This window comes from Pavona decussata, unplaced genomic scaffold, assembly GCF_977016875.1.
Source record: "Pavona decussata unplaced genomic scaffold, jaPavDecu1.1 SCAFFOLD_140, whole genome shotgun sequence".
In the NCBI taxonomy this organism is placed as follows: Eukaryota; Metazoa; Cnidaria; class Anthozoa; order Scleractinia; family Agariciidae; genus Pavona; species Pavona decussata.
The window spans coordinates 27,049-54,517 of record NW_028145553.1 but is presented as its reverse complement, the minus strand read 5'-3'; the positions used below and the strand labels follow the sequence as shown (position 1 = coordinate 54,517).

The 27,469-nt window shown below is 37.6% G+C and overlaps 2 protein-coding genes across 8 annotated transcripts; both read left to right on the top strand.

Moving 5' to 3' along the window:
* Positions 1 to 464: 464 nt before the first annotated feature.
* On the top strand, positions 465 to 12,582 carry LOC146466768 (cellular tumor antigen p53-like). Of its 6 annotated transcripts, none has more exons than XM_085126609.1 (13): positions 465 to 1,419; positions 2,493 to 2,568; positions 2,667 to 2,766; positions 5,189 to 5,250; positions 6,409 to 6,455; positions 7,308 to 7,656; positions 8,515 to 8,631; positions 8,962 to 9,072; positions 9,217 to 9,319; positions 9,668 to 9,951; positions 10,729 to 10,832; positions 10,935 to 11,075; positions 11,256 to 12,582. In XM_085126609.1, exons 3-13 carry the CDS (start codon positions 2,669 to 2,671, stop codon positions 11,355 to 11,357), a joined length of 1,518 nt encoding a protein of 505 aa, XP_084982735.1. In that variant the 5' UTR covers positions 465 to 1,419; positions 2,493 to 2,568; positions 2,667 to 2,668; the 3' UTR covers positions 11,358 to 12,582. The 6 variants fall into 6 exon arrangements, with proteins under 6 accessions (XP_084982735.1, XP_084982734.1, XP_084982738.1 ...); XM_085126608.1 differs by having other exon boundaries at positions 465 to 1,467; XM_085126610.1 differs by lacking the exon at positions 465 to 1,419 and having other exon boundaries at positions 1,476 to 2,568; positions 7,311 to 7,656.
* Positions 12,583 to 17,020: 4,438 nt separating this feature from the next.
* LOC146466767 (uncharacterized) lies at positions 17,021 to 26,699 on the top strand. Of its 2 annotated transcripts, none has more exons than XM_085126614.1 (5): positions 17,021 to 17,086; positions 21,467 to 21,552; positions 21,884 to 22,036; positions 23,725 to 23,911; positions 24,826 to 26,699. In XM_085126614.1, the coding sequence occupies exons 1-5, from the start codon at positions 17,065 to 17,067 to the stop codon at positions 25,791 to 25,793; spliced, it is 1,416 nt and encodes a 471-aa protein (XP_084982740.1). In that variant the 5' UTR covers positions 17,021 to 17,064; the 3' UTR covers positions 25,794 to 26,699. The 2 variants fall into 2 exon arrangements, with proteins under 2 accessions (XP_084982740.1, XP_084982741.1); XM_085126615.1 differs by lacking the exon at positions 17,021 to 17,086 and adding an exon at positions 18,343 to 20,369.
* Positions 26,700 to 27,469: the final 770 nt, after the last annotated feature.

Sequence of the window (27,469 nt, the reverse complement as noted above, 5' to 3'; positions counted from 1 at the left end):
TTCATCGGCTACACCTCAGTTTATGAGTCGAAATAGCCTTTTCGAACAAAAATCTTATCTTGGCCTTGGGCTTAAACTTATAGCTTTTCTGCCATTATCTATCGCCGATTTTGATCACTACACCTTATACTTTCATGGTTCAGTTAAGAATAATGAGTAAGCTCGCAAAAACGTCACCATTTTATCCGGATTCATGTAATTCGACTGATCAAAACGACCTGAACTAGCTGCATTTAAGCTCCTTTTTTTCTCTTGTAAAGGCTCGATAGTTTAACTTTATCACATTAATTTAACGCGATTAATGAGAGCAATACATTTTCACTGCGCGACAAACAATTTCCAGTCTTCAAACTGTGGGGACCAAGTTAAGGTTTACTTCTTCTCCAACACCGCCTGAGGGAAATGCCTCACAGAAAAAAAAAATTAACACCTTAAGAACAAAATGACTTACATAGCTTACCTTTAGACAGCTACATTTTAGTTCCGCTTATACCCTGAGTTCTTGATGTAACTGAACTCTCAAGAAAATTCCTTTGCTTATTATACTAGAGCTAATTCGTCACCAACAATTGAATGAAAAAAATCCAAAACAGTCTGGGCTTGCCAAAACACTTTGGAGCTGGAGTACAGATAACCGCGGCACATCACGAAAAACCGGACCATTATTATGGGGACTATCATGAGAAACAAGTAACTTTAAACTCTTTTATCTTTTCTTATCTCAAGCAGACTTACTCAACACGTAGAGCTGCGTTGGTCCGCCTGAAGTCGTAATTTTTTTTTTCATTAGATAACACTTTAGTCAGAATCGTTAACAGCTTGCAGCCGGCTGGAAAGGTCAAACGTTATCTCCTAGTAAGTGATGAAAAAATGTGTTTCAATATCAAACAGAGTTGTTACTAGATCTGAGATGTATTTAACAATAACAGGTTGTTCTGGGGACGAGAATGATTATTGTTGCTCTGCTTTTGACGTTCAGTTAAATTATTTAGTAATTTAGGATGGGACACCCATATTGTATAAGCCTGATGGTTTCTTTGGGCTTTCCTACCATACTTTAACAAATTTCCGTAAATTAATATTGTACCAAAATATGGTGGCGAATAACAAAAAAAAAAAAAAAGAGGAAAGAACTTGGGAATGAGGTTGGGCATGGTTTTCTTGTAAGGGTAAATTCAAAAGCAGACTTTGACATGATATCAATCAAATCTAATGGAAATACGATTGTTATTGTCCAGGCATAGCCTTGTTTGACATGAACCGTTGACAACGTGGAAAAATTTCTTCGATGTTTGGATTTTTTTTATTAGTAGAATGGAATTGTTTGATGTTATCGCATCGCTGATTGGTTCGCTCCATTTTTCCCGCGTAACATATATTAATGCTGATGGTGCAGTTTGAGCGGGCGTGTTTGAGAAGGTAAGCACTTCGTTCTAGAGATTGTTACGCTGCCCGTGTCGATTTTAGGTAGGTACTGCCTTTCACTTTGTAGTGATCTATGGTGAGCCTGGCTTGGAAACAATCGTAGAATCCAGCGATTTGTTGCGCTGGAAACGTGCAAGAAAGACGTTTAGTCGGACATGCCATTTTCGGGGTCACAGAAGTTGACAGAACATATGATCGAGATAAACAAATTCTGTGAATCTCTCCTCCGTTTCAAGTTTTTCAGTTTCATTTTAAACCAAAGGATTTAGTTTTCACTGTACGAAATACATCAAGGCCAATGGCAATATTAAGTTTCAAAGCTTAAAAAGAGTTGACTGATACCGGGATGTAGGCTTAGGTTTATAAATAGTTACATCTAGTATTGGAATAAACAAGACCGATAATTCGGCGTTCTTTGTCCGATTTAATTTTGGCCTTTTCCTAAAATTGGCCATATCTATAAATTATTTTTATACCTGGAGGTTTGGAGTATTGATACTTCACATTACCTGAAATTCCTTGAAACTTGGCCAGCAGTGGTTAAAACAGGCTACATTTTTAGCTTGATTGGATAGCATAGGAAGAGAGCCACGCTATTGACTTCACATAAAATTTTGAATTATACAAGGCTTATACCCCGGTATATTCATTCAAAGGACTTTTTTGAGGGGCTTATTTTTGGAAAGGGCATATTGTTGAAGGGAATTTTTTTATTAAAATAAGTTGGGTTTGATTGAAAAAATATATTATGAGTGTAGGGCTTGGATGAAAAAAGTACGTGTACCCAAAAAAATTGGTTCGGCACGGATAGATTTGCCCCATCCCATATTGTAATAGTAGAAACAAATGTTACAGACCCTTTTGTGCGGCTCAGCTGCAGGTCTGAGCTCTCTTTGTACACAGAACAGGGGAGTTGTGGAATAAGATGCCAGGAAACATTGAGAGCATTCAACCTGTTGATAGTCATAAGGTGGATTTTCAGTGCTTTCCTGGTGAATTTTAATTTTTCATTTAGGCCTGTATTTCAGCTTAAATGTTTTAATTTATTATTGCATTCAATTCCACAGACTTGGATCCTGAAAGCTCTTTGGGAAAATTTAACTCCATTCCCCCCTGGAATTTCCAGGGACCTTCCATTGAGAGGTAATTATGGATACTTTCTTGTACTGTACAATTTACACACTTTTCATGTTGTTGTTAAATTTTCTTGCAGAATTTAACTTGGTCTTGATTCATTTCAGACATGTCTCAAACCTCAAACAGCTCATTAAAGCTGATGTTAAGTCAAGAGACTTTAAATGCAGTCTTTGAGGAAATGTTGACCCAACAGGAGATCCACAGGTACAGGAATGCATGTTGTAGGTTAAAATGAATCCCAGGTTAATTAAAATGATTTCTACCTGGGTTGATTTGTATTTTCCTTTGTTTCAGATGTAAATTACCCAACCTTAACAAAGGAAAATACAAATCAACCTAGGTTCAACCTAGGCGTGCATGTGCAATAAACGAGTTATCACAATGATGGGGTTTTCATTTGGTTGGTGGGTTCTTAACTTTCATGCATGCACAGTGAATGAATTATCGTAATGTAGAGAATTTCACACGGACGGTGGTTGTTAACTTAAAAATTCTCCAATATTTTCACATGTTTGGAAGGAAAATGCACCTTTTCGAAATGGTATGATAAATCCAAAGAAGAACTTTTAGGGAATGCTTGACAGTTTCAACAGCGGAAATCAAGCATTAATTATAGCCAAGAAATAGCTCTTCGATTTGTTGTTTTGTCAACCCAATAAGCGCACAGATCTCAAATCAACTTTCAATCCACAGACTTTCTTGGTAATGTACAAGTGCTTCTAGGAATACAACACAAATAATTACAGGTTTAAAGTTTTGATCAATAATGATTTCTTGAAACATAAGCAAGCGAAAATTAAAATTAATGGCCGAAGTTTTGGCGTCATCCTGACACCATTCTCAAGGCAAAGTGGATAGTAACAGGTTTGATTGTGAATTTGTACTGAAATAGTATCCTAATGGACCAATTTTTTGTATTCCGAACAGTTCTTGCAAAATGTTTGAAAAACGTCCTCCGATAAATTCGCTTCAAAATTGACTTCAAATCACTTGCAGGTTGTGCCTCGTGGCAAAAATTATACGCTTTTGCTTCTTAGGCCTGTTAAAAGACTATCTATAAGTAAATTTTTCATTTAGGAAAGCTATTTGTGTGTATTTCTATTTTAATTGATGAAACGTGACAAATATTGACAACTTGGTGTAATCTTATGTGTAAACAAACACATGTTCTCGCAACTATAGCAGCAGAAATTCGCCCATGTTTTACGAAGGTCAAATATTTCATCAACTTGCCTTATTCTATTTTCGTTGATGAATCAGAAACGTGACAGAATCTTGTGTTTAAGCAAACAAGCGTAAGTGGAGAAAATTTGCTTATGTTACGGAAGGATCAAATTTCATTGAATTTTTTTTATCTTCAGGTTTGTTTTTGGGTGAAATTTTTAATTTGGAATTTTTTAAAATTAATCAGAAATTCTTACTATTCTAGACCATTAAGTAGTGCTGTTTCTTTGACTCCTTAGTTGCGTATTTTTTTTTTCTGCACATGGGTTTGTTTATAATTATTTTACCAATATGCTATTAAATTTATTAAATTCCTAGAATACACATGGCCTCCAATCTGTTACAGTGTAAGCCTTTTATTGGCTTGCTTGTTAAATACAATGTAGTTTTCGAGCCTATGCGAACAATGTTACCTTTCAGGTCACATTTTATTCCTACATGGTGTTCACAAATTCTTAGTTGTCAAGTGTAGTTTGTGACCATTGGGTTTCAATAACCCTACCTGACAGTCCCAAAGCGTTGATTGGCTGATTTAAAATGGAAAAATGGACCGAATGTTTAGTATTCCTTTGGTTGCTGACTATAAAGGCCTGGAATGGCAAAAAAACACCACGCCTATCTCAATCAACATTTCCTTGAAAGTCTTTATTTCAACATAAAGGTAAAAGGCCACGTACTTTGATCCACTAAAATTTCATCCTAGCTATCATGACACTAGCATGAGTATAACGTCTCAAGTTGCAAACAGCAATTACACCACACAAATAGAGGGTGGTCTACCTGTGGTGGAACTTGAATTTGGAAGTTTGCGATCTTCAGTTTCAACTCTGAAATAATCTCAAGTCATACTGTACACTTAAATACACCTTATTCATGCTTGTTGAAATACATTATGGAAGATTATAGGTTTCTACCCTTTCATCAACTAAGAGAATACATGTATTTCAGTCTAAATTGTAATGTATTGTAACTTATTTCTCTATGAAGACGGAGCAATGTTTCAACTTCGCTTTTCAACTGGCTAAAAAGGTGAAATTTTGCTTCAGGTCACTATAAGAACTGCGCAAAAGGCAAACCTGGGGATAGTCAGACTGATATGTCATACTGGGAACAAAAATTTATGTAAGTAGGATGGCTAGCTTCCCAGTTTGATGTCACTACCTGACTACAGTGCATCTCCAGGTGTCCCCTTTGCACTGTTTTTGATAAAACAGGAAATAAGTTATTATTTAATGTTTTCAATGAACTGAAAAGAAGACAAAAATTGCTACAAATAATTTTTTGATAGCCATATCAGGATATCCATCAGATTCAGTTGAGCAAAGTTCACACACACTCATAATTAAATATTTGCAGTAGATGAACAATGTAGACTGATGTGATTGCAAATGTCTATTTTCAGAATTCAGACAGAGTGCCAAATGGCACCCACAGTTGTTCAGATTACAGACAGTAATTTACATGGTATGTTTTTAATCTCACTACGCATTATTTCATTGTTTTCAATGTATCTGTGAGTGTTTATTACATAACAAAACTCGTCCATGTTCAGGGACGTTGAGATTAACTTTCTATCTCAGTGGCTATAGTAACAGGTCTGATTTTACTACTCAATTAAAACAAACTTAATTTTCATTCAGGTTCTAGCATTTGTCACTTTCATACAAGAAAACTTGGAAAAGTGAATTGTTTTTTTTTTTAACTGTTTTAACTTCTTGTTTGAATTAAGGCAGTCAGAAGTCTATGAAATCCATTATTAACAGCCTTTGTTGTAATTATAGTTTCTTTCCAGTAGTTGATTCACGTAAATAATTTTCATTTGTTTTTTACCTAATGTACTGCTTTACTATAACTTTAACTAGCCAAAATGGCTATTAAGTAAAAGTAAGAGTAAAACTTTTCTACTTGAAACTGCCTTAGCAGGAATGGGAACCCTTGCTGCTTGGAAAACTGTTTGTAAATGACAAGATTGCGTCAGTCTGATGTTTTGTCTACCTGTTCTATTGCTACATGTTTCCCAACACTTGGGAGTTTTCATTGACTTCTGGTTGTTGGACAGTCAAGTAGTGTTTTCATTCACTTGAACACTTCACTCAGAAGCCTTTCAGAAAATCACACACCAAGCTACTTAGCTGTCACTTAGGGTGGTCGCAGCCAGGGTTCATTTACAACTTACCCTGGGCATCAAGTTCTATGCATACGTCCCACTTCACTTTTTTCTTGGAATTATTATCTTGCTGAACTTGAAACATGTAGCTCTTCCATTTTCTTGGAATTATCTATCAAGGGCACGTTTCTTTATAGTCCTTATCATTGCTTGCATAATTGCAGCTTTAACATTTATAATAATTATAATTGCAGTTTTGGTGTTCTGCACTATTTTATACAGTGTTCCAGATAACAAAGCCCTGGGTCTCAGGTCAAAACCCTAGGAAAGCTGGTTTCCTGACCTGGCAATTTGACGAATGGTAAACTTCAGAGGATTTAGAGAAACCCAGTCCTATTACCCACCCCCCCCCCCTCGATTCTTCATTGACTCTCTAGCTTTGAAAGTTATCTGGAACACTGTTTATACCCTGAACAATATTACCAAACACTAAACTAAGCTGCTTTTGATTACAGAAAACATTGATCTGAAATTGGAGAGTATAAGCATCATGAACCTAAAGGTGAACTAAACTTTTAATGGTTATGCTAATAATTCTGCTCAGTATACCGTGTAGCATGAAAATTTTGCGGGTTCTAATTTTTGCGGATTTTGCGGATTGACCTCGATCCGCAAAAATTAGTTCCCGCACAAAAAAATACCCGCAAAATAAAACGCCGCAAAAATTAACTCCCTTCAGTCAAATTAAAAACTCAACTTTTAATAGACCTCTGCCACTGGGGTAATATACATTGGACTCATGAACAAGAACGTTAACATGATTTTCCATTGGAGAAAGTAAACAGAACTTAGATACATACGGTAGTCTGTATCTAGTCTGTAAAACCGTTTTAATCAAACAGTGTTTTGTTGTGCATGGTGGGGGTAGGCTTTTTGTTTTATTTTGCTGTTGTTCAGTCCCTTTGCGCAGTAAGGTATTACAGTCATATGTCTCTAATATATAAGTAGAGTGAACTGTTACTCAACATACCGTACAATAAAAGTTGAAAATATTAAGGTTTCTTCCATTTAAATGTTCAGTTGCTTGAACAGAGAATCGCAAAAATTAGTTCCTAGCAGAAACTTCAGCCATCTCGAGCCGCAAAAATTTGTTCCCGCAAACAACAAAAAATCGCCAATACGCAAAATAAAACTCCCGTAAATTTTTTGTGCTACACGGTAGTATCAGCTAGTATTACTATCAAAATAATTGTCTGTTAAAGTCCATGCCATTGGCCTTTTCAATTTTTAAATTATACATGTACTCTAATCAGAAAAGTGCATTCACTAGCTTTCTATAAGAGCTGTTAACTTGCAAAATTTACCACTTTCGTCAGCAAATTTACTGTGCTAAAAATTATCTGTTTCGTATCAGCAGGTTGGGTTTCCACCTTTTATGTCAGAACAAAGCTTAACAAGATCCATGTGTAGGGCAGAAGCCATGCCATTCAGTCATCAGCCAGTGGTGTTCAAACAGGAATCAGACGTCAATAATACCTGCCTACCAGAACAATCCTCAATGCCTACTCCTCCCCCAGAGCAACCCATTCCACTGCCCTTGATATTGGCCAATACTGATTTTCCAGGATCATATGGATTTGATATTGGATTTGAGGAAGAGAAGAGTCCTCCAACCAAGTCAGCACAGTGGACATACTCTCCGCACCTTGATAAGCTTTTCATGAAAATGGAAAGCATTGTACCGATACAATTGAAGCTGCAAGGTTTGTTTAGCATAATGTTGATGTGCCATGTGCCTTATTTCAGCCAATGCCATCTAAGCCTGGCTTTCAAAAGCAGTTTGCAAACAAAAAAAGTCATTTCATTAACCAAAGAATCCCCAGAATCCTGGATATCTTTTTACCATTGCAAAAAGGAACCGTAATCTTACCTTTCAGTTTTGATGTGAACCTTCCCATAAGTAGGTAAATTTGATCATCAGGTGACTACAGCCCTGAGAACGACTGTTTGAGGTGACAGTCAATGTCACCTGGATGATCGTAATTTATGTACTTATGACATGACTCCTGGGTTCAAGCAATTTACAGTAAACCTTTTTGTTTGCCATCACCGTACCAGACAGCGGTAACAAATTTTCAATAAAATTTGTTGGCAAAATGTTTAAACCTACTAGCTTGTCTGTTTCATCAATGGTTAAGGTACTTTATGGACTGTAAATTTTTACATTTTCTTTGTTTTTTATATTGACACAAAAATTGAAACCAAAAATCCAAATAACCCGCCCCGGTTGATTGCCCTGCGAAGTCCAACTTCGAAAAATACCTGTCAAACAGAGGAAAGTCGCCACTTCTGCCATCGGTTGCGCTGCTTTTGTCCTGGATAATAATTATTTTTCCGCAATGGGGACTGAAAATTCGTGTCAACTTTGCAATTTTTTCATGAATTTCCTTACCCTCTGGAGAATTCTTCAAATGGACACCCCCCAAATCCCCCGGAAATTTCTGACTATTAACCCCCCCCCCCACCCCCTTGGAATTTTCATTGTCCATCCATGGTGAAGGAGGGAGTGGTGGGTATGTATATTTTCTGGAACCACACATAATGCTAAACCTTTGTTACAGTGTTCCCAGATAATGCCCCAGGTTTCTATGTGAGGGTCGTTGTCGTCTTTAAACAACCAGAAAGTTTTCTGGAAATCGTGGAAAGATGTCCAAACCATATAAACGGGGAAAAAGATGGTGAGATTTAAATTTAATAATATAATTACTGTAGTGGTTATAATAATTTATTGTATGATAATTAACATACCTTTCTTCCTCAGATAATTGGCCACAAAAATTCGGACACTAAAAGTGGCTTTTGTGCAAAATCAAAAATCCTCCTAAAATTGGACATAAGTTATGCTGTCATGCAGCTGTTCAATATTTTATTGTCCCCTCCCTCAAATGTCAGAAATATCCATATATTAAATAATTTTATTATTTTTCTCTATAAAGTGGCATCTTTGTGTGACCAGCATTGCTGTCAAATGTAGAGGTTGTTTTAACAGGTTTTGTTTTCTTTATCAGGTCATCATGCACCCAAGCAATTGCTTAGATGTAAAAATCCATTAACGGTTTATGAGACATGCCCTGAGACTGGCAGGCACAGTTTGAAAATACCACTGGGTAGGCCTCAAGGTATGTAAAACACCTTGAAAGCCATAAAATTAATTTACTTTCCTTTGGTTTTTTCCCATTTAATGCATTTATTATGTCTACTCATGGAATTAAAGCTCTTACATTATAACAGTTTCATATTTTCTTTTTTGCTCTTTTCTGTAGCTGGAACAAACTTTGTAACCGAAATGATGCAGCCCATGTGTTTAAACTCCTGTGCTGGAATGAAAAGGCGCCCCATCCTGGCAATTTTTATGTTGGAATATGGGTGAGAGTTTACATGCACGTGCATGTTGTTCAATGTATAGTACAATTTTTTGTGTATTTGAAAACAAACAAAGCATACCGTTTAAGTGTTCTAGCTGTTATTTCTTTTTTTCTTTTTTTTTGTTCTTTATTTGTCCAAAACTGGGTTTGGTATTAGATACATGTAGAATGGCATGAGTGCCAGTGCTTAAGTCAAGTGACACTCTGAACAAAATGAAAACAGAATTAGGCTTCTAATCCATGGTACTATAACTTATAGGCTACTTGCGTTGTTTTCATGTTCGTCCTATCAATTTAGTGCAGTGTGACTATTGCCGTCTTTAGTAATTCTTACTTATCTTACTTTCAGGAATCAAGTAGTGGGACGAAAAGTTCAAAATGTACGCATATGTGCATGTCCTGGAAGGGACAGGAACAAAGAAGAATCAAAGAAGCGACCACCAAATGATGTGGTACCTACAAACATAGACCTTCAAGCCGCACAGCCACTTGGTACATCTACACCAAATGCTACCCCGCCCCCGACCCCTCAGGCGTCTCCAGTGCCTCAATATCACCCTGAGGAGCCATCAACATCAGCAGGTGCAGATGAAACCAGTAGCATGACAGTACCAAAACTTACTAAGAAAAGATGTGAGTAAGAAAATCAGTTCGTTATATTAACTATCTATAATCACAGATTAGGGAGTGTGTTCATGCTCTCTTTCCTTTGCAAGCAAAGTTGGTGACAATGTCATCCACCCCTACAAATCTGTGGGACATGCATCTCAAGATGTATTCATTCACTGTAATCAATGTTATCCCATACAGTCTTGACTACAACTGTATCAGGAGTGCTTTCTTTCTGCATCGAACACAATTACTCATGAATCCTCTGCTTAAGTAAGATTTCTATACACATAACGTGAAAGTGACTTCAGTGATGCTTCCTGTTTATGTGGAAAAATCAAACAGCTAATAGCTGCAAATTTCAAGGCAGCTTGTTACCATAGGCTGAAAGTTTACTAGAGAGCAAAGATTTGCTTTTAAGCTAGCCTTAGTTATCCAAATTTAACCAGTGAGGCTGATTAATTTTATTAGCTTTGCTTAATATTTTTTTCTTGCATAAAGCCACACCCTTGAACACCGAGTTAGCAAAAGAAAATGGTGTCATCATTACAGAAATTGCTGGCAACTGATTTGGGTGGTCGATGCATTTTTCTATTGGATACTGGCTAATGAACATTTCTGGATATTGCGGAACACTGAATGTTTCGCCCATAAATAATTATAATAACAATTAACAACAATTATCAAGCACACTTAACATTAAGTAACTCAAACCATTAGATTTTGTTCATTTGGTTCCAGTCGATTTTTTTATATGTAATAAAATAACCCATTGTAAGCTTCCTTTTCCTCATCTTTCAGCACATAGATGCATGTCTTCGGGGTTTGAGGTGCAACAAATAATACTAGATAAAAACACCCTCAAGAAACTGAAGGCACAGGATGAAGAAATATTCACTATACAGGTTGGTTTATTTGATCACTGGTATTCACGTTCCTTTATAAAAAAATGGGACTGGTGTTTTTGCAGTCATCGATCAGTAAGTACTCTTTTTTTGTCTGGTTAGGTTAAAGGTCGTGAGAAGTATGAAATGCTTCAAAAGATCAAAGAAAGCTTGGATAAAATGGACATGGTTCCTCAAGCACATTTTGATAACTGCAGGACGAGTTGTCATTATGATTCTCAAAGCTCCACTGACCCACAACCTGTAAGTTTTTTTTTTTAGTTTAATTAAGTCACTGTAATTCTAACATCTTCCCATAGCACAAACTAAACCGTATTGCTACATTTTAAGGCTTCCAGTTCAGGCCTCTCCGTCACCAAACCAACCTTGTAAATGTATCATTTTGATACAGATTAATTTCCGTCGTCTTCTTCGTTATTGTAGGATGACTTGGCTGGAACACCACCTACTTCATCGCAACTTTCACGGCCTTTTGGCACCATCAACGCCGTGAGATTTACACTCAGGAAGACTGTGTCATTGTAAGAGAAATAGAGATATATTCAAGATCTTACAGACAATTTACATGTAAAGCTTTTCCTACAACACACGTGACAAGTATGACAAATATTTGTATTGAGGTAACAGAATTAAAGGTTAGTTTCAAGAACTTCACTGTTTGTTAGATACAAAACTTTGAAAGTTCAATTTAAACCACAGAGGTTTCAATGATGTTTAGAGTGTTGCCAATTAGAATTTCACTTTTCCTTTGCCATTTCGAATTATTCATATATTTGAAATGCTGGTCACTTGTGATGTAGATTTATGGTAGAGTATAAGCCTGATTTAGGCTTAATTTAGATTAAGCTTAATCTAGGGTTGTGCAGAATCTTAAACGAAAGTAAACACATTATAAAATACAGAGATCCACAACCTTCCGGAATTTTGCCAATCATACATGTAGTTCACTTTTTAAGTATGACTTAAACAGAGCTCTATACAAACCCTATTAAAGAGAGATAGCCTAACATGGAAGCGAAGAATTAAGTCAAGTAGTTTTTTTTTGTATGAGTTACTCAGATTATTTTTATATTTGTTGGGTTACAGTTGTCCAAAAGTTGCCCTGAAACAAGGTGTGTGTATTATATCTTAGTGAGCTTTCGGATTGCAACATGCAGTAGTCTCTAGCGATTTAGAACTGTCAAGAATTCCTTTGAGAAAGTGAGATTATTATAGCAGCAAATATTCCTTCAACCCATTGAGCCTCAACAGTGACCAGCTTCTTAATTCTCCTTACATTTCAAGACTCACAGATATTGAAAATAAGGGAAATGGCCAGGAAAAATTAAATGTCTTGATGCACAAGCAAATTCTCCTAACTTTTATCATAAGGAATAAGTGACAATAGTGAAGAGAATATTAGGGTTGCAGGGCTCAAACAGTAATCTGTGGAAACTGCTTTCTGTTTGGGATAGCGGAATTTACTGTAGTTCTGTTTCAGTTCAAAATTTTTTACTGTTGCTGTGCTGTTCCGGTTCTTGATTGTTCATAAAGGAAGTTTTGTATTGTTTGCACAACCTAACAATGGTTTTGTTTCAAGATGATTTTTTAACAGATCACGTTAAGTACAGCGCTAGTCGCTGCATCATGCACTATATACGTGCTGAAAGTTTTTAGATTTGTGCCAACTCACATGGGGTACAATTAGTAACGAGATGATACGGTAATCTAAAGGCAAAAAAAGGGCAATTAAAATTGTTTTGTTAAAACATGTTAGTTTTCCCTTTGTTTATTTACAGTGAGAGTTTACTAGGGAAAGGACTATGCCCATATCAATTATTCCGGTGATGTCGGTACTCGCGAGAAATATCACTGATTTCCCTACCATTCGATACTGAGGTATTGAATGCTTCTATACTCCAAAGTACGCTTCTACGCTCCAAACGACCAAAACCAGCAAATTACTGTCTTTAAGGACGGTGCCTACTAATATCGAAGTATTTTTGTGCGGTTTATGACTATGCGGGAAGAGCAGATCTTAGGAAGGTCTATTGGATTCCAAAACGAAAATTGGGGGTAGCCACGCATTTTTCAGAGATAATTAAGCAATTATATCTCTAAAAAGCGCCAAATTAAAATATGAAGCAATGTATGGGATTTTTTCCTAAATTGAAGCTTAATTATCTCTGAAAAATGCATGGTTACCCCCAATTTTCTTTCAAGATTCCAAAAGCGTTTGCTAAGTTCTGCTTTCTCTGCATAGTTTTAAACCGCGCAAAAATATTCCTGTATTAGCAGGCACCACCCATAGGAAACCCGAGTATCTCGAGATGCGCAGAACGTGTGCGCAGTAACAATAGTAGGCACCGTCCTTAAAAAGATGATCAATTCCATTCGTTGCCGCCAAACCGTCAAAATTTTAATTGGTGGAGACTTTAACTTCCCGTTGTCAGCCTCAGATAAATTCAGTGAGAAACAAGCTGTAATTATATATATCGAGGACCTTTTTAGCTATGGTCTAGTCGATTCTTGGAGGAAACAACACCCACATGAAACACGATTTGCCTGGAGAAACAGCTCAGGGAAAATCAAATGTGGACTGGATTTTTGGCTCATCTCAAAACGACTGAGAGGTACTGACTGCAAATATCAAAAATCCCACGACAAAGAGGAAATTTCAGATTTCATTTTATTTCACCTAAATGTTTCCTTTGGTGAACTATTTTCAAAAATCACAATCAAAAGTTCCATCGCTCTTTCGTTTTCCTAAAATTTAGAAAAGTTGAATCTGCGGATTCACGCCCGGCGCCCCCCCCCCCCCCCCCCCCGGAAAAACGGGAAAATCGTGCATCTTTAGCAGCCTCGCACACAGCAACGATAACTACTCCCGTTTTTCAATCTCGGCTGCAAGTAAATTTTTCTATTATCTCTCGTTTAGTGTAAAAATGAAGTCACAAGTCTTATTTTCAATGTGCTTATTCACTAGTTGAAGACAGCGACCTTCGAGGGTTAGATTTCGAACTGAAATTAGGGCCGATTTCAGAGGCCTATATCTGTGCCGGCATATGTTTTCTGGAGCAAAACTATAGGTGAAGTCTAACCTTAATCCTTCCTTTTCACGCTCCTGAAGTGCCTTTTTTGGCCCGCGAAAAGCGAAGTATCCAGAATAAAAAGTGTGCAGGGTATTTTGACTAGTTCGATGGCTCGCTGTCACGACTGACCGTCACACAAATCACTTACTAAAACTATCCACTCATCTAAAGTTAACGTTTTTTTGTTCTCGACGACAAATCTCGAAGGCAGGTATTTAATATTTCAGTTCCTTTACAATACCACGTCATCATTTCAAATTTTGAAAGTAATAAATATTAGAAACCGATCCACCGTGGGACTCGATCTACAGGATGAATTTTGCCGACATATTTTAAGCGCCCGTCATAAACGTTGATGTCGCACTATACAAACTTCCTGTCAAACTCACCAAATTAACTATTATACTCTTGCTATCTACGTCAAAAAAATATTTCAAAAGATTAATGGCTCATCTTCAAGACATCCTCTAGCTTTCTGAGTCGATTTATAGGGTTGAAACACAACAACTACGTATTCACTTACCGCACAGGCAATTAATCGGTTTAATTAAATTTATCCGAAAATAGAAAAAGAGCTTTGTACTCTACGTGCTGTAATTAGTATTTGTTTTATCTACTCAATGACAGAGGGCTTACCTCACTTTCTTTACTGTTTAACTGTAAAGTTATGTTATAAAACGACAGGATTATTTGCATTTCTACTAAGGAATATACTATCCATAATCGAATCCTGAAGGAACTAATTATAGAACTGGAATACTCTGAATGATTGTCTCACCATTAAACAGGAGCGTATTCGTTTCCTTTGCTCGATTTTATGATTCTTGAACCCCATTTACAGCTGTAACACTGCTGAAAATCCGTTAGTTATGCTTATCTGCAGGTTAAATCAGCACATGGCACGGTCGTTTTCATTTGATGCCGTTTGTGATTAGCGTGACACAAAGATCACTTCCGGTAGCGCGTGAATACAGCTAAACTGAGCTAAGTTTCCTTCCCCCAGAGAACTAAACCCTAACTGAAAAACAGTTTTTGAGTTTAAAAATCCACGTATGGTGTCGTACCTGTTATTTTATCTTTCATTTTAATCTTCTGTTCTCTTTTTTCCCCCTTTAATTACGGGCTCAGTAAACGGAAGTACCGGGAACTAATGTGGAGGGGGGAATATACTGAGCGGGTGTTTCTTCTTATTGACCCTTATTTATGGGAGAATTTTGAGTTTCTTTCCGAGTTTCGTATTGAAGTCTCCAGTTCGAAGTTCTCTGATAGGTAACTGAAGATTTCCAAGTCAGTTCCAGGCATATGCCGTTCTTCACCATGGCGCAGATGCTACCCTGGACTGGGTTGTTCGTAAGCCGATTAGCGCTAATCCACGATTAAAAGTTAACCGAGGTTTTCGTCTTGCCCATTAAAAATGATTTTAAGACTGTAAAAAGTGATTGTTGCATTTTGATTTGTCTCTTGTTAGTCAGAAGTCTGTGGGTCTATTGTTGGTAAAATGTCTATTGTTTGTCTGTTTCGTTGATGTTGTTAGTCATGAGTCGTTTATATGGTGCGGGTAGTTGTAGGCAACGGTTGAGTGGCGTTTGCTCTAAGGGTAACTAAGCAGTCCAGAAAACGTATTAAACCATTTTCTTCGATCTCCTTAGTGAACTGTATGTCAGCGTTCTGTCCATTACTGACCATTTGTCCATCGACACCGATTATGAGCAGGCGTGACTTCTCCCTTTCACTTGACGCCGTTGATTACGCAGAATATGTAACCTCTGTGAATGTTTCTAACGGCCATTTTGAAATGGCTGATTTGTGTGCGTTATCGCCTTTTGTAAACATAAACGATTAATGTTACTCCTAGGGTTCCGGAGGTAAAAGCAGGGGTAAAAAGGGTAAAAAAGACTACCCAACGAGACATACATACGGCACTTAATTCACCAGATCTGTTCAGAGGTTTACATAGAGTATAAATTCATTCATTTTAAAATGGCAATTACAAACTGTGGGATATGAACGCTTGATACTCCCATAATCGGAGACATCTTGTTATTCCAACGACACTACATCTTTTGTATATTTAGGTATGATGGAAAGACGCAACATGACATGGATTTTGCCCTAGCTTTGGCAAAGCTGAAAAAACCGTTATAAACAACAACAACAACAACTGATAATTGTACCCAACAGAGTACAATAATGATTAGCAAATAAAATAAAAAGAAAAAAAAAGAGAGAAGTAAAGGCTTTCCTAAATAACCAAAGGAAATACTGAAAAATAAGTTGCGTAAGGTGCAAGCACTTGATGTCATTTTGAGATGCGCAGCGTTAGTGCTGGAGATTCGAGTGTGGTTGAGGCAATGCATGAACGCAATGCTTCCATTACAAGAAGCTAGAACGTGCAAAATTGCAATTATAACGTGACCAGCTGAATGGTCGGAGATTGCTGTGGATTGGTTTCAAGGAAATTATATCCCCTATACCTGCTGTATGTCCTTTAAAAAAAAACATTCATTAAAAGACCAAAAGATGGTGTTCTTTTATTTCAGCGCACCTTATTACTTTCGGTAAGTGAAGCGGCTTTGATAGTAATTATAACGAACTGTTTAGCTAATCTTTGCTTGATATGGCGCAAACACATAACACTATTTCTCTTGAATCCTAATCGGCTTGTTTCAGAGGTACATGTATTTCATACATGTTGCCTAGCAGGTTAAGAAAATAATGCGCTTTATAAAGTATAGTATGAGAATTTCCATTTACAGGCGCGCTAAATGTGTTGGTGATAGTTAAGTCAATGCACGTCTATTGTAATGATGAAGAAAAATAAGAGCGTTTTTATTTCTTTTCAAGAAGTGCCGATTTTGCTGATCCAAGTATACAAGAAATCAAGGGGAAAATTCACAAGCTAAAATATACAACTGTACTACTTAAGTCTAATAGTTCATTATTTGCGTCATTATTCTGAAACGAGCGTTTTAACTCCTCTCTTTGACTAAGAGGTGAATAGCCTAAATTGATAAAAGGCACTTGAATTTATGGATATGGTAGGTACTTTAAGTAGGGTTATTATACAGTAGGACCGCTGTTCACTTGGAATATGGAACGACGACTCAATCGAGTAATTCGACGGTCGACGCAGAGGAACAGTGGTCTTTTTTTTCGTCATTATGAGCGATCAGGAAATATCTGGTAAGAATATTTCAATGTTTGTACCCCATCATCATGTATGGTTCTTTATAACAGAATTAATTCCGAAATGCTTGGATGAACGGCACAATATATACCCGTCCACTTGTTGCTTATTTGCGTCTCATTGAATAAGAATAGTGCCTCGTGAAGCATTACGAAAGGTGCACTTTTATCTCTTTTATATTCAACTTATGCAGTACACTGCATGACTGCATGTTATTCAGCTTAGAGGATCGGATCAATGATTCTTTCCTGCAAAGGGCAAAAGGCTTATTGTATACGTGAGTGTACTGCTGCCGCTCGATGATTATGAACTTATTCAGCATGAATTATGTCGCATTTTGGTGCGTTGGTGCGTTAGGACGTTTTATTTAGCCCCATCGCCTGCAGGGGTTACAGACTATACCTTTACGTGTTTTACAGAGAGGGAAATATTCGTTCACCGATTTGTGGGCCGTTTTTGACCGACTTGTGGACCACTTTGGTTTGGGTGTTTTCAATGTTTACAGAAAAATCCCACATGGTTTTAGAGTTTTTTAGATCAGACTTCAACGTACTGGAACGGTTTTCATGTTGTTAGTGTGTGTTTGATTTTATCAGAAGCTTATCACCCCTTCTCCTGGTTTCCATTTTAGGATATTCATTCTAAAAGCTGAATTAAAGCATGAGGTCATTTTTATCTTGTGAAACATCCTGAAACAAGATTATGCGGGCATCCTTTCACTCACTCACTCACTCACTCACTCACTCCGATAAATTCTGTAAACTTTTACAATTTAAAGAAACATATGGAAAGCTAAATTACGATTATTATTAGATATTTTGGTGTGTAGTATCGCTGTTTATTATCCAACTGCAGTGAATATATAGCAAAATGACCCTCGAAACGAGTACAAATATCCAGCGATATTCGATAGTTAGTTATTCGTACAGTTAGTTATTTGACAGTAGAAAACCTGTTTGACAGGTTGGCTGACGTGAAAGTCGAGTCCAGTCAAAACAAAAAGAAAAAAGAAAAGGTAGAATCTGTGCCAAATTGTGACCTCTTTGAAACGAAAATGTTTCTGTATTTATTGAGGAAAATAGGAATGTAAATTAAAATACAACAAAGAAAACAAAACCAAAACGCTGGTGTTAGTCGGCGAAGGAATGCATTGAGAACAGGAAAACGGATCGGAACAGCCTGAAACACCTTTAAAAACTATTAACCAGTGCTAACACTAACCCCAAAGAAGCTAAGCTAACCTTATTTTGGTTGTTCCTGGCTGTTCTGTGTTCCTGGAGTGGTTTTACGACGTGCCGCCGGCAATTAGACAGACGAATCACTCTGTTCACCGTAAGACAATAACAGCTTTATGTCCGCCCTCTCGAGCTCTACCAGCAATCGGGACACGAAACTGAGCTTTTCTGTATGAACTTCACCTAAGCTTCAACCGAAGCAAAGCAAAGAAGAATTGTCATACGGTTGAAGGCGTTGGACACGATGCATGATCCGCCAGTTCTTGACGACAAGATGTTCAATGAAAATCCTTGGATTTGTGCGAACATTTTGCCTTTTGCACCGCTTCTGGTTTGATCGATTCAGTTCACTAGTGAAGTTGACATTCAACGTTGACAAATTGAATTCCCAAGTTATGTTTGTGCCTTGGAAATGTTAAAATTTGTCTAATTTGTAATCCATCTTTGTGCAAGTTTGAAGTAACTCATGCTGCCTTGCTCAGTTGTCAGAGAAAACCAGTTTGGCGAGCTTCTCTCTTTTGACCAATCAACAAGCGCGTCAAATAAAGCGTGGGAAAACTCGTGGCGCGTCCCTCAGTCACGTTCTCGTGTAACGCATTCCCTTGCGCTACGTTTTCTCGTTTTTAGGCGCTAGCTGGGTAAGTTGAATAATAAATTGATCACTTATTAGACGGTTTAGTGTGTAGTATCGCAGGACATTTTTACTCGTCTCTTGTATTTTGACTCGCCCCAAGTGGGCTCGCCAAAATACAGTGTGACTCATAAAAATATCCCGCGATACTACACACTAAACCGTCTAATAAGATATATATCTTCTGAAAATTGCTGAATTCTTCTAATTTGTTTTGTCTATACAATAAAAAGAAACATTACACGGCAGCTTAAAGATATGAATTTTATTTTGTCATGTTAAAAACAATATTTTACTCGCTGCACTCGTTCGTAAAATATTGTTTCTACCACTCGAAAATAAAATTCATATCTTCGCACCGCCATGTAATATCCTCTATTTATCACCATGGAAGGAAATTCTTAACATTTTTTTGTCAAACCTCTTAGACTATTAAAGCGGGGAGGGGTGGAGAAATTGGACTTAGAATTACAAGCCTATAGTCCAGTAGGGTGGGTTACTTCAGGATTAAATCAGTAATTTTATTAATATGTTTTCAAGAGAAAAGTCAAACTTTGTGTAGACGTAGACTGATGTATAGACTGGCTGCCTGGAATCAAAACTGCAGGAGTTCAAAGTCTTTCAAGTCGAAATTCCACTGCATAAAGCTTTGTTGGGGGTTCTAAAGGCAACTGTCTGTCGTGAAATTTGGCTAGAAAGCGTTAAAAGTTATCTTTCGAATTTGGCTCATAATGAAAACGACTCACAACAACATAATTTGTGTCAAAAATTCTTTGGATGAATCACCGCATATAGCGCCAATTACAAAATGAATTGTTTTAAAATGTGAAAAAAATATCGTCTGAAAATAGATGATGCCTTTTTGCCATTTCCTTGTAAGTACTGTCAATGATGTCATAACCACTGGTGTGAGCTGGTGAAGGAGTTTAACACTTTTGGTGTTTGGTTGATTCATTTTCAGATTATTGTGATCTTCAGAAATGTTTGGCAATCTTCAGAAAATGTCAAAAATGTTTGTAAACATTTGTATGACCCATACAATTTTCCAAAAATGTTCGTGTTGTATATATAGTGAAATGAACATTACAATTCGGCGTGAAGATATGAATTTTATTTTCTTGTATTAAAAACAATATTAATTACCACTTGGAGATAATTAATTCATTTCTTTGTTCCACCGACCGTGTAATATCCTCAGCTCTATATAGTATTACAAGTTGTGCTGTATACGTATTTTGACTAGCTCAATGGGCGATTAACAACTGTGTAGCTTAATGCAGGTTGGGTGCCTGAAATATCCAGAGGCTTCCACTATCAGCAGCCAGCTCCTAGATTTGATAACACCCCCATGGCTGGCACAACCCCGCCATCCAGCCTGATGAGCCCCCACACAGGCACCCGTCACACTGACAAGTGAGTGCAAAGAAGGGAGAGGGAGGGGGGAGGGGGGGGGGAGAATACTTGAAACTAGCCCAACGGCACACACTGGCACATAAAACACATGACATGCTTACGCCATCTCCATGAGGCAATGACAAGCCTCACCATGCGTGCATGCTAACAAATACCACTAGTCTTACTCACTCTCAGGCAAGCGTGTGCTCATTCCGATGGCCTGACGGAAGTTGACAGGTGTGAAGGCCAACAAAACCAACAAAGGAATTAACAAAATTAAGCTCAAATTATATATTTTGGTTCCTTTGGAGTTGAAAATATAAATATGTATACACACTCTCATGGTTCCCTTGAAAACCATACCCATTGTAAGACCAAAATGGTCAAAATCTGTGTTCATTTTCAGACCATATTAAACTGCTAAAAAACCATACCCTTTGTGCAGCTTAAATAGCTTACATAAGGGGGGGGGGGGGGGGGGAGTCAAATGTACTTATTTACCGAGTGATCATGAGAGGGTCAGATGGAAAATCATTTGGTCGTGGCAGCTGGGCAAACTGCAGTGAGGTCTGTGTGCCGTAAGTGCCTTGACTTGTCATTTGGCGTTTCATCGCCCTACAATTTTGCATGTTTACAGTTGACAGTTTAACTCTTGTGGACATCTCACACTGCAAATCCAGCTGAAAGCAACAACTTTTTCCCTTAAGTCCTGTCAAACGGCCGGCACATGATCATCAATAATAGTTCAGAACTTATAAGTATCAGCTATCATGAACTATAATGTGTGTGTGGTCAAACAAATGATTGAACGCACTCAACATTTGTGATAGTTCATGATAGTGGACGATAGTGTGCGATAGTTGATGATCAAAAGAGAGTGAGTTGCACTTATTATTTATACTATCATTGCCATTTTACCAAGTTGGCTTTAGATTTAATAGTTTTCAGGCACAAATACTAATTATGGTCTAATTTGTACAATTTTATATAAGTTCGATCTTGGTATTAATGAAACATCTTCATTATCATGACTATATCTAATTATAGGCACAAGTCTTTGCCCTTTATATAGTCATTATTTTGAGTACCTTGTTATTTCCAAATTAATTACCTAGATATCAGACAGGAGAGCAGCCAGGATGAGAATTTGGAGGTGGATGAGACCAATATTGCACTTGCACCTACCTCAAGAGGGAAAAAGGTACATTTTTACCATTTGATCAGGCAAACTTGTCATTTTACATTTTCTGTAGTCGCTGTTTAAAATATGTAATGCACCATGAGCAGGAGTATGTTATATTATTTGAAGGTATGCTTTGTATCCCTGTACTCCTATGGAATTTCTCTAAGAATGTCAACTCTAGCCTGGAACTATGGACCGAGCTTAAGTGTAGTTTGGTGGACCCCTGCACTATAACCTTGAGTTACCATCAACACATTGAGATTAAGGTTGGAGCTGTAGATCTTCCAAGGAATTGAAATTAATTAACACATGTGATGATATTTAGAAACAATATTTTGATTGCTTACAGAGATGCAGCAGCTGCAATAACACCTGCCCTGCTGCGTGTAAGAAATGTGTACACTGTGGCGGATACTTTAAGGCCGAGGAATTTGACTGGGAAGCAATTGACAACATGGGAAAAACTAACCCTACCCAACAAAGAGGGCATCTGGAGAAAAGAGTGAGTGTAAAGACTTGTGCCTCAAACTAAGAATGTCTCTGATCCCTCACTCCACAAAGCTGTTGGGAATATTAATTCTGTCGCTAAACAGTAGTAATTAATCTGTCCTCCATGTGCAAGAAAATATCCCGATATTCAGAAGATGTCGCAAGGCATATAGGACCAAACATTTTGCTGCTTTTTGTCATTTTTACCACAAATTTCTCCATGGAGTTGTTGATCAAGTCTTTCCCGAATGGATGGCTATAAAATTTCTCCAAAAAACTTTGTATGTGTACAGCCATTTTGCCTGGGGAAGTGAATAAATTCCCATACGGTTTTAGTAAGTTTCCTCCAAAGTCTAGACTGTTAGGTCTATTAGACCTAGTAAGTGTATTTTAAAGTGTAAAAAGTATTTTAAATCTTTTTGATGTTAGCTCTTATTAAGGGGGTGGGGGACTCATTTAAATGGTGTAGGAATTCTCTACCCTTTCACCTTTATGTTTTGACCACAATCTGTCTGGTGGTTCCCAGACAGACCTTTCTCGAAATGTCTGGTTTCCTGGCTATCATTCCTACTAGGGTAGTAAAGAGGTCTTAGATGTAGCTCTAGGCTGTTTACTCTGGCATGTCTCTTACCAACAAGAGACTGCCTTGTTAAAACCCAAGAAATTCATAACATTGATTAGAAGGACAACTTTTTTTTTCAGGGACAGAGAATATTATTTTGACAGTCTGGGCTGAGTTGCTTTAAGCATGGTTAGCACTAACAATTGGTTAAAAGGTATTAAAACCTATAGGTTGTCATGATATTTAACCCGGGTTAGTGCTAACCATGCTTTGAGCAACTGGGCCCTGATCTGCATCTCTGTCATCTGAAATTTAGTCTGACATTGAAATTTTTCTGAGGTAAAGCCTCACATGAATTGATTAAAAGCAAGGCTGCCTTCTCAGATGCAGTGCAAAGTTATATACAAGTAGTATCAACAACAACAATAACATCAACAAAACTGAAAGCTTACCCCCAGCATTCTGGCCTATCACATAATGGAAACTACCATGAATACACTTTCTAAAGAACCAGGACTTTGTTGCTGGTTCACTGCACTGATATATTTATTCAACAACAGATACTGTGTACAAGCTGTCTTGTTACATCTGTATTTTAAATCTTTTTGATGTTAGCTCTTATTAAGGGGGTGGGGGACTCATTTAAATAGTGTAGGAATTCTCTACCCTTTCACCTTTATGTTTTGACCACAATCTGTCTGGTGGTTCCCAGACAGACCTTTCTCGAAATGTCTGGTTTCCTGGCTATCATTCCTACTAGGGTAGTATGGCTTTTTCTGGCCCTGCTTGCGTTAAGGCATACGGCCCTCATACAGGCATTTTTTTAATTAGTTGTTTTGATTTAGAAAGCGTGCACAGGGCCTTACAGTGATATGATAATTATTAACAATCAATTCTACAGGGGCATTTATTAGTTACAAGCATTTAAATCGTTTGCTATAGTCTCAGAAGTTTTACACAGCTATGTAACTCTTGCATTGAGGAAATTCCTGGTTACATTGCCATTAATGGGCGATGCCTATTGTGTAGTTCCTCACTGTAACAAATAGCTGTCAAACTGTTACACTTTACATGAAAGATACCAAGACACGTGGCACTCATTATTTATTAATTTATTTTTAATTTCGTATTTTTGGTAGGCAAATATACTGTGGAGAAAGCATGGATGGGATGTGGTGGTTTTTTATTACCACAAACATGCAAGTGGCGACACGGTGATGACGTATGGCACACCTGGGATTGGCAAAACGTCTGTTGGTTCCAGTAAAGAGACTGTATCAAAAGCAGGGAAAATGGCCCTTAAAGTCTTTGAGGGTTTTATAACAGGTACATATCTTCAAGTTATCACAATCCCAATAGTATATTTTAATTTTCTGTATTGCCTTACCAAGCCTCACATAGGTGATGATGATGATTATGATGGTGGTGGTGGTGGTGATCATGATCACGATGATGATGTTTGCACATGCAAACACTTACGTACGTCCTTCATTCAGAGGGACCTAGGAAATTGTTGTCATTGTAGACTGTCAAGTTTGATTATCTGCGGGATATTTTGTGAGGTAGGCCAGGTTAGCGGTAGGGTTAGGGTTAACATGAAAGAGAATTTTATATTTCCCTTCAATCTTAAAATCCGTGCCTACCGTGGCCATCAATGCTAACCCTTAAAGTATATTACATGTAAAAATTTACGTGTTCATACAAACATGTTGACAAATACCTTGATCCTCATACTATTAGCTCTCTAGTGGTGGACTTCTAGATTGATCATATCCTCACAAGAAGACAAGACAGGGGAGAAAGTGGGAGGGCTAAAAAGATGGAAGGATTTTTCTTGATATTTCTTAGTTACATGCTACGATGTAAAGGCACTAGCTGGCACATTCATATTCTTGTTCAACATAATCATTACAAATGCTATTTTTACATACTTCCAGGTAGCCACCAACTGCAATTAAGCAGTAAGAGCAGTGTATTTACAAGGCGCTGAGTAGCAGCTAGGGTGTTGGGCTAATTAATACACAGAGGGATCAGAGAGTGAATTAATGAAAATGCAGTAACTATCCCTGGTCAATAACCGAGCCTGATCAAAATTTATTCAACTGACAAGAAAACAGTTGTTTCATTCTTTGTATGAATTCTGATGATGTTGGCAGCCTATGTTTTCTAGTGTTGTACTCAATGTATGGGAATCATAACTCACCAGTAGTTGTGTTATGTTTTTTTTTTTCCAATAATAGAGCAACAACGATTGGCAGATGTCAGTTCATCACAATTACTACCACCCAGTGCAACTAAGGCTACTGGCACTGTATCGGCACCAGAAACAGTGCCAGGGACATCACCAGCAGTGCCAGCAGCACCAGTAGTACCAGCAGCAGCACCAACAGCAGCAACACCAGCACCACCACCAGCAGCAACACCATCAGCACCACCAGCACCACCAACAGCAGTACCACCGGCACCAGCAGCAGCAACACCAGCACCACCAACAGCAGCACCACCGGCACCACCACCACATAATGGTTCATCATATAACCCTTCCACATCTAACCCACGTACACAATCTAACCCACACACACAACCTATCCCTTCTGTGTCATCTAACCCATTTACACAAGCTAACCCTTGCTCATCATCTAACCCGGCAATACTATATAAACCTTCCGCACTATCTAATCCTTGTACACAGTCTAACTCTTTTGCGCCATCTACACGAGATACTCCTTCCACATCAGCTTATTCCTCTTCACAATGTAACTCTCATGCACAAAATAAACGTATACATTCCTCTGATCTGTCTAAACACCCGTGTATAATGACAAAACGCCCACGTTCATTTATTTCTCCTAGTAACACTTCATCACAAGATCCCATTCCACTAGATTGTCCAGCCACTCTGTCTAACGTGGTCCCATCACAAGAGAAACTTGTAGCCTATGTTGTAGATAGAGTGGTAAAGGCCATTGTCGTTCCGCAGCCACAAAGAACAGTAGTGCACGGGAAACCCATCCCAGAGGGTTCTATATGCGTGCTGGTACATTATGCATTGGATAATGTGCCAGCTCCAATTGTGCTGGGGGATGCTGAGGAAAATGCAAATTTAAAAGCTGGGTTGTTTTTTTCTTTTCCGATATGCAATATATTTAATTATAGTTATAATCCGAACTCTAAGAAGGCGAGTGTATCTAATCCCTTTTCTGTGTAACTATTGCAAACTTTTGTGAAATTTGTGATCTTTGCAGTTTTGTCATCAACTTAAGCAGTTGAAAAGAAACCTGAAAAAAAATTCAGGCTTGACACAGAGCTCGAACCCGGACCTCTGCGATTACCTGTGCAGTGCCCTAGCCATTGAGCTACCAAGCCAATGTCCTAGATAGGCCATTGTGAGTTCGCAATATACCTGATGATGGTGAATAAATGAATGAGAATATATGATACACTCGCCTTGTTAGAGTTCGGATTATAACTATATTGCAGACTTGCAGTTTATTCTTTTAAGGTGAAATTGTACAATTGGGATCCAACGCCAAAGTGTTATGGATTCAAAAGTAAATTTTGCACTTGAGAGAGCTGGTATGCAAGGTTGGCTATCTTCAGTTGTAGGGATTGAAAGGAAACATTGCAATCGGACACTTGTCATACTTTGTCTTCATTTAGTATGTTCATTCCCATGCCGCAAACTATTAGCACCAGCAAAACGTAAAAGCCAAATAGTACTCCATAGTTATATTTCAACAAAACGTCATAGTCACTTTAGTTCTCCTAATTTATATCTAATAATGTTTAATCAACAATTTGAACATGTTTTCTGTGAAAGGTATTCTTTACATTTTTCTGTCACTAGATTGCTAGCAGTCGTGATCTGTTAAAAATGATACTTCTTGTTTCTACTACCGGATGGCTAACTGCGTTTTTCGATTAAGAAATAGTGATACTGCTTGATGAAAACCCAAAAACTATTGAACTGTCATGCCGCATATTTCTTGTGCAAGACCAAGATGTTTTGAACTTTTATGTTCAATACATGTTGCGTTTGAGAAAATGTAATCAACATGATTAAGTAATAAATAATAATGGGTATAATACGTTAATAAAAAATACTTCACGTAAAGTCTAGTCTGTTTTAAACATCCATCCCAAGAATGGTCCATTCTGCTAAATAACCAAGTTATGATCCATTTTCGACAAAGTTTGACACAAAATAAATAGAAAAGCAAGGTTTCCAGATGCTGATTGCATAAGCTAGAGTCGTTTTTATGTTTTATAAAAGGAATGATTACATCCAAGTCAATTGATGCATCCAAGTCAATTGGACCATCCAATTCAGTTTAGTTCAACCCTCTCACTCCTAAGAGTGTTATATGACATTACGTGCTCAATATTGGGTCAATTTGTATCAAATTTGGACACCAAACAGATCTTGGAGAGATCTGTACATTGAAAAAATCTTACCCCCTTCTATACCAGACATGATTAACAACCCCTCCATGTTTTGAAACTTTTTCCTATTACACTTTTAATACCAAGTCAACATTTGAGAAGAAACTATGTACTGAGATCTGCAAATTAAGCTACAGTTTAGGGGTATATCCAATATACACGAGAAATGACATATGTTCCTAAGCGCGAGAAATCGAGAAAAAAGGTCATATATCCGATAGGATTGATATAAAAAATAAATATCAAAAAGTGTCAAAAATGGTTTTGAAAAAAACACAGACGTTTCGGGTATATGACCCTTCTTCAGTGTGGAGAAAACCACGTTTCGTACCTTGTTCCTACCTCTGTGGACATGCATGTTCCTAAGTGCGAGAAATCGAGAAAAGACGTATATCGGATAGGATTGATATAAAAAATAAATATCAAACAAGGTCAAAAATG

Excerpts from the sequence above, each read along its gene's own strand:
- LOC146466768 (XM_085126609.1), top strand. The coding sequence starts at position 2,669 with ATGTCTCAAACCTCAAACAGCTCATTAAAGCTGATGTTAAGTCAAGAG. Across the intron at positions 5,251-6,408 it reads TACAGACAGTAATTTACATG|AAAACATTGATCTGAAATTG; the intron begins GTATGTTTTTAA and ends TTTTGATTACAG. Across the intron at positions 10,833-10,934 it reads AAGAAATATTCACTATACAG|GTTAAAGGTCGTGAGAAGTA; the intron begins GTTGGTTTATTT and ends TTGTCTGGTTAG.
- LOC146466767 (XM_085126614.1), top strand. The coding sequence starts at position 17,065 with ATGAGCGATCAGGAAATATCTG. Across the intron at positions 21,553-21,883 it reads CTACCTCAAGAGGGAAAAAG|AGATGCAGCAGCTGCAATAA; the intron begins GTACATTTTTAC and ends GATTGCTTACAG. Across the intron at positions 23,912-24,825 it reads CTTTGAGGGTTTTATAACAG|AGCAACAACGATTGGCAGAT; the intron begins GTACATATCTTC and ends TTCCAATAATAG.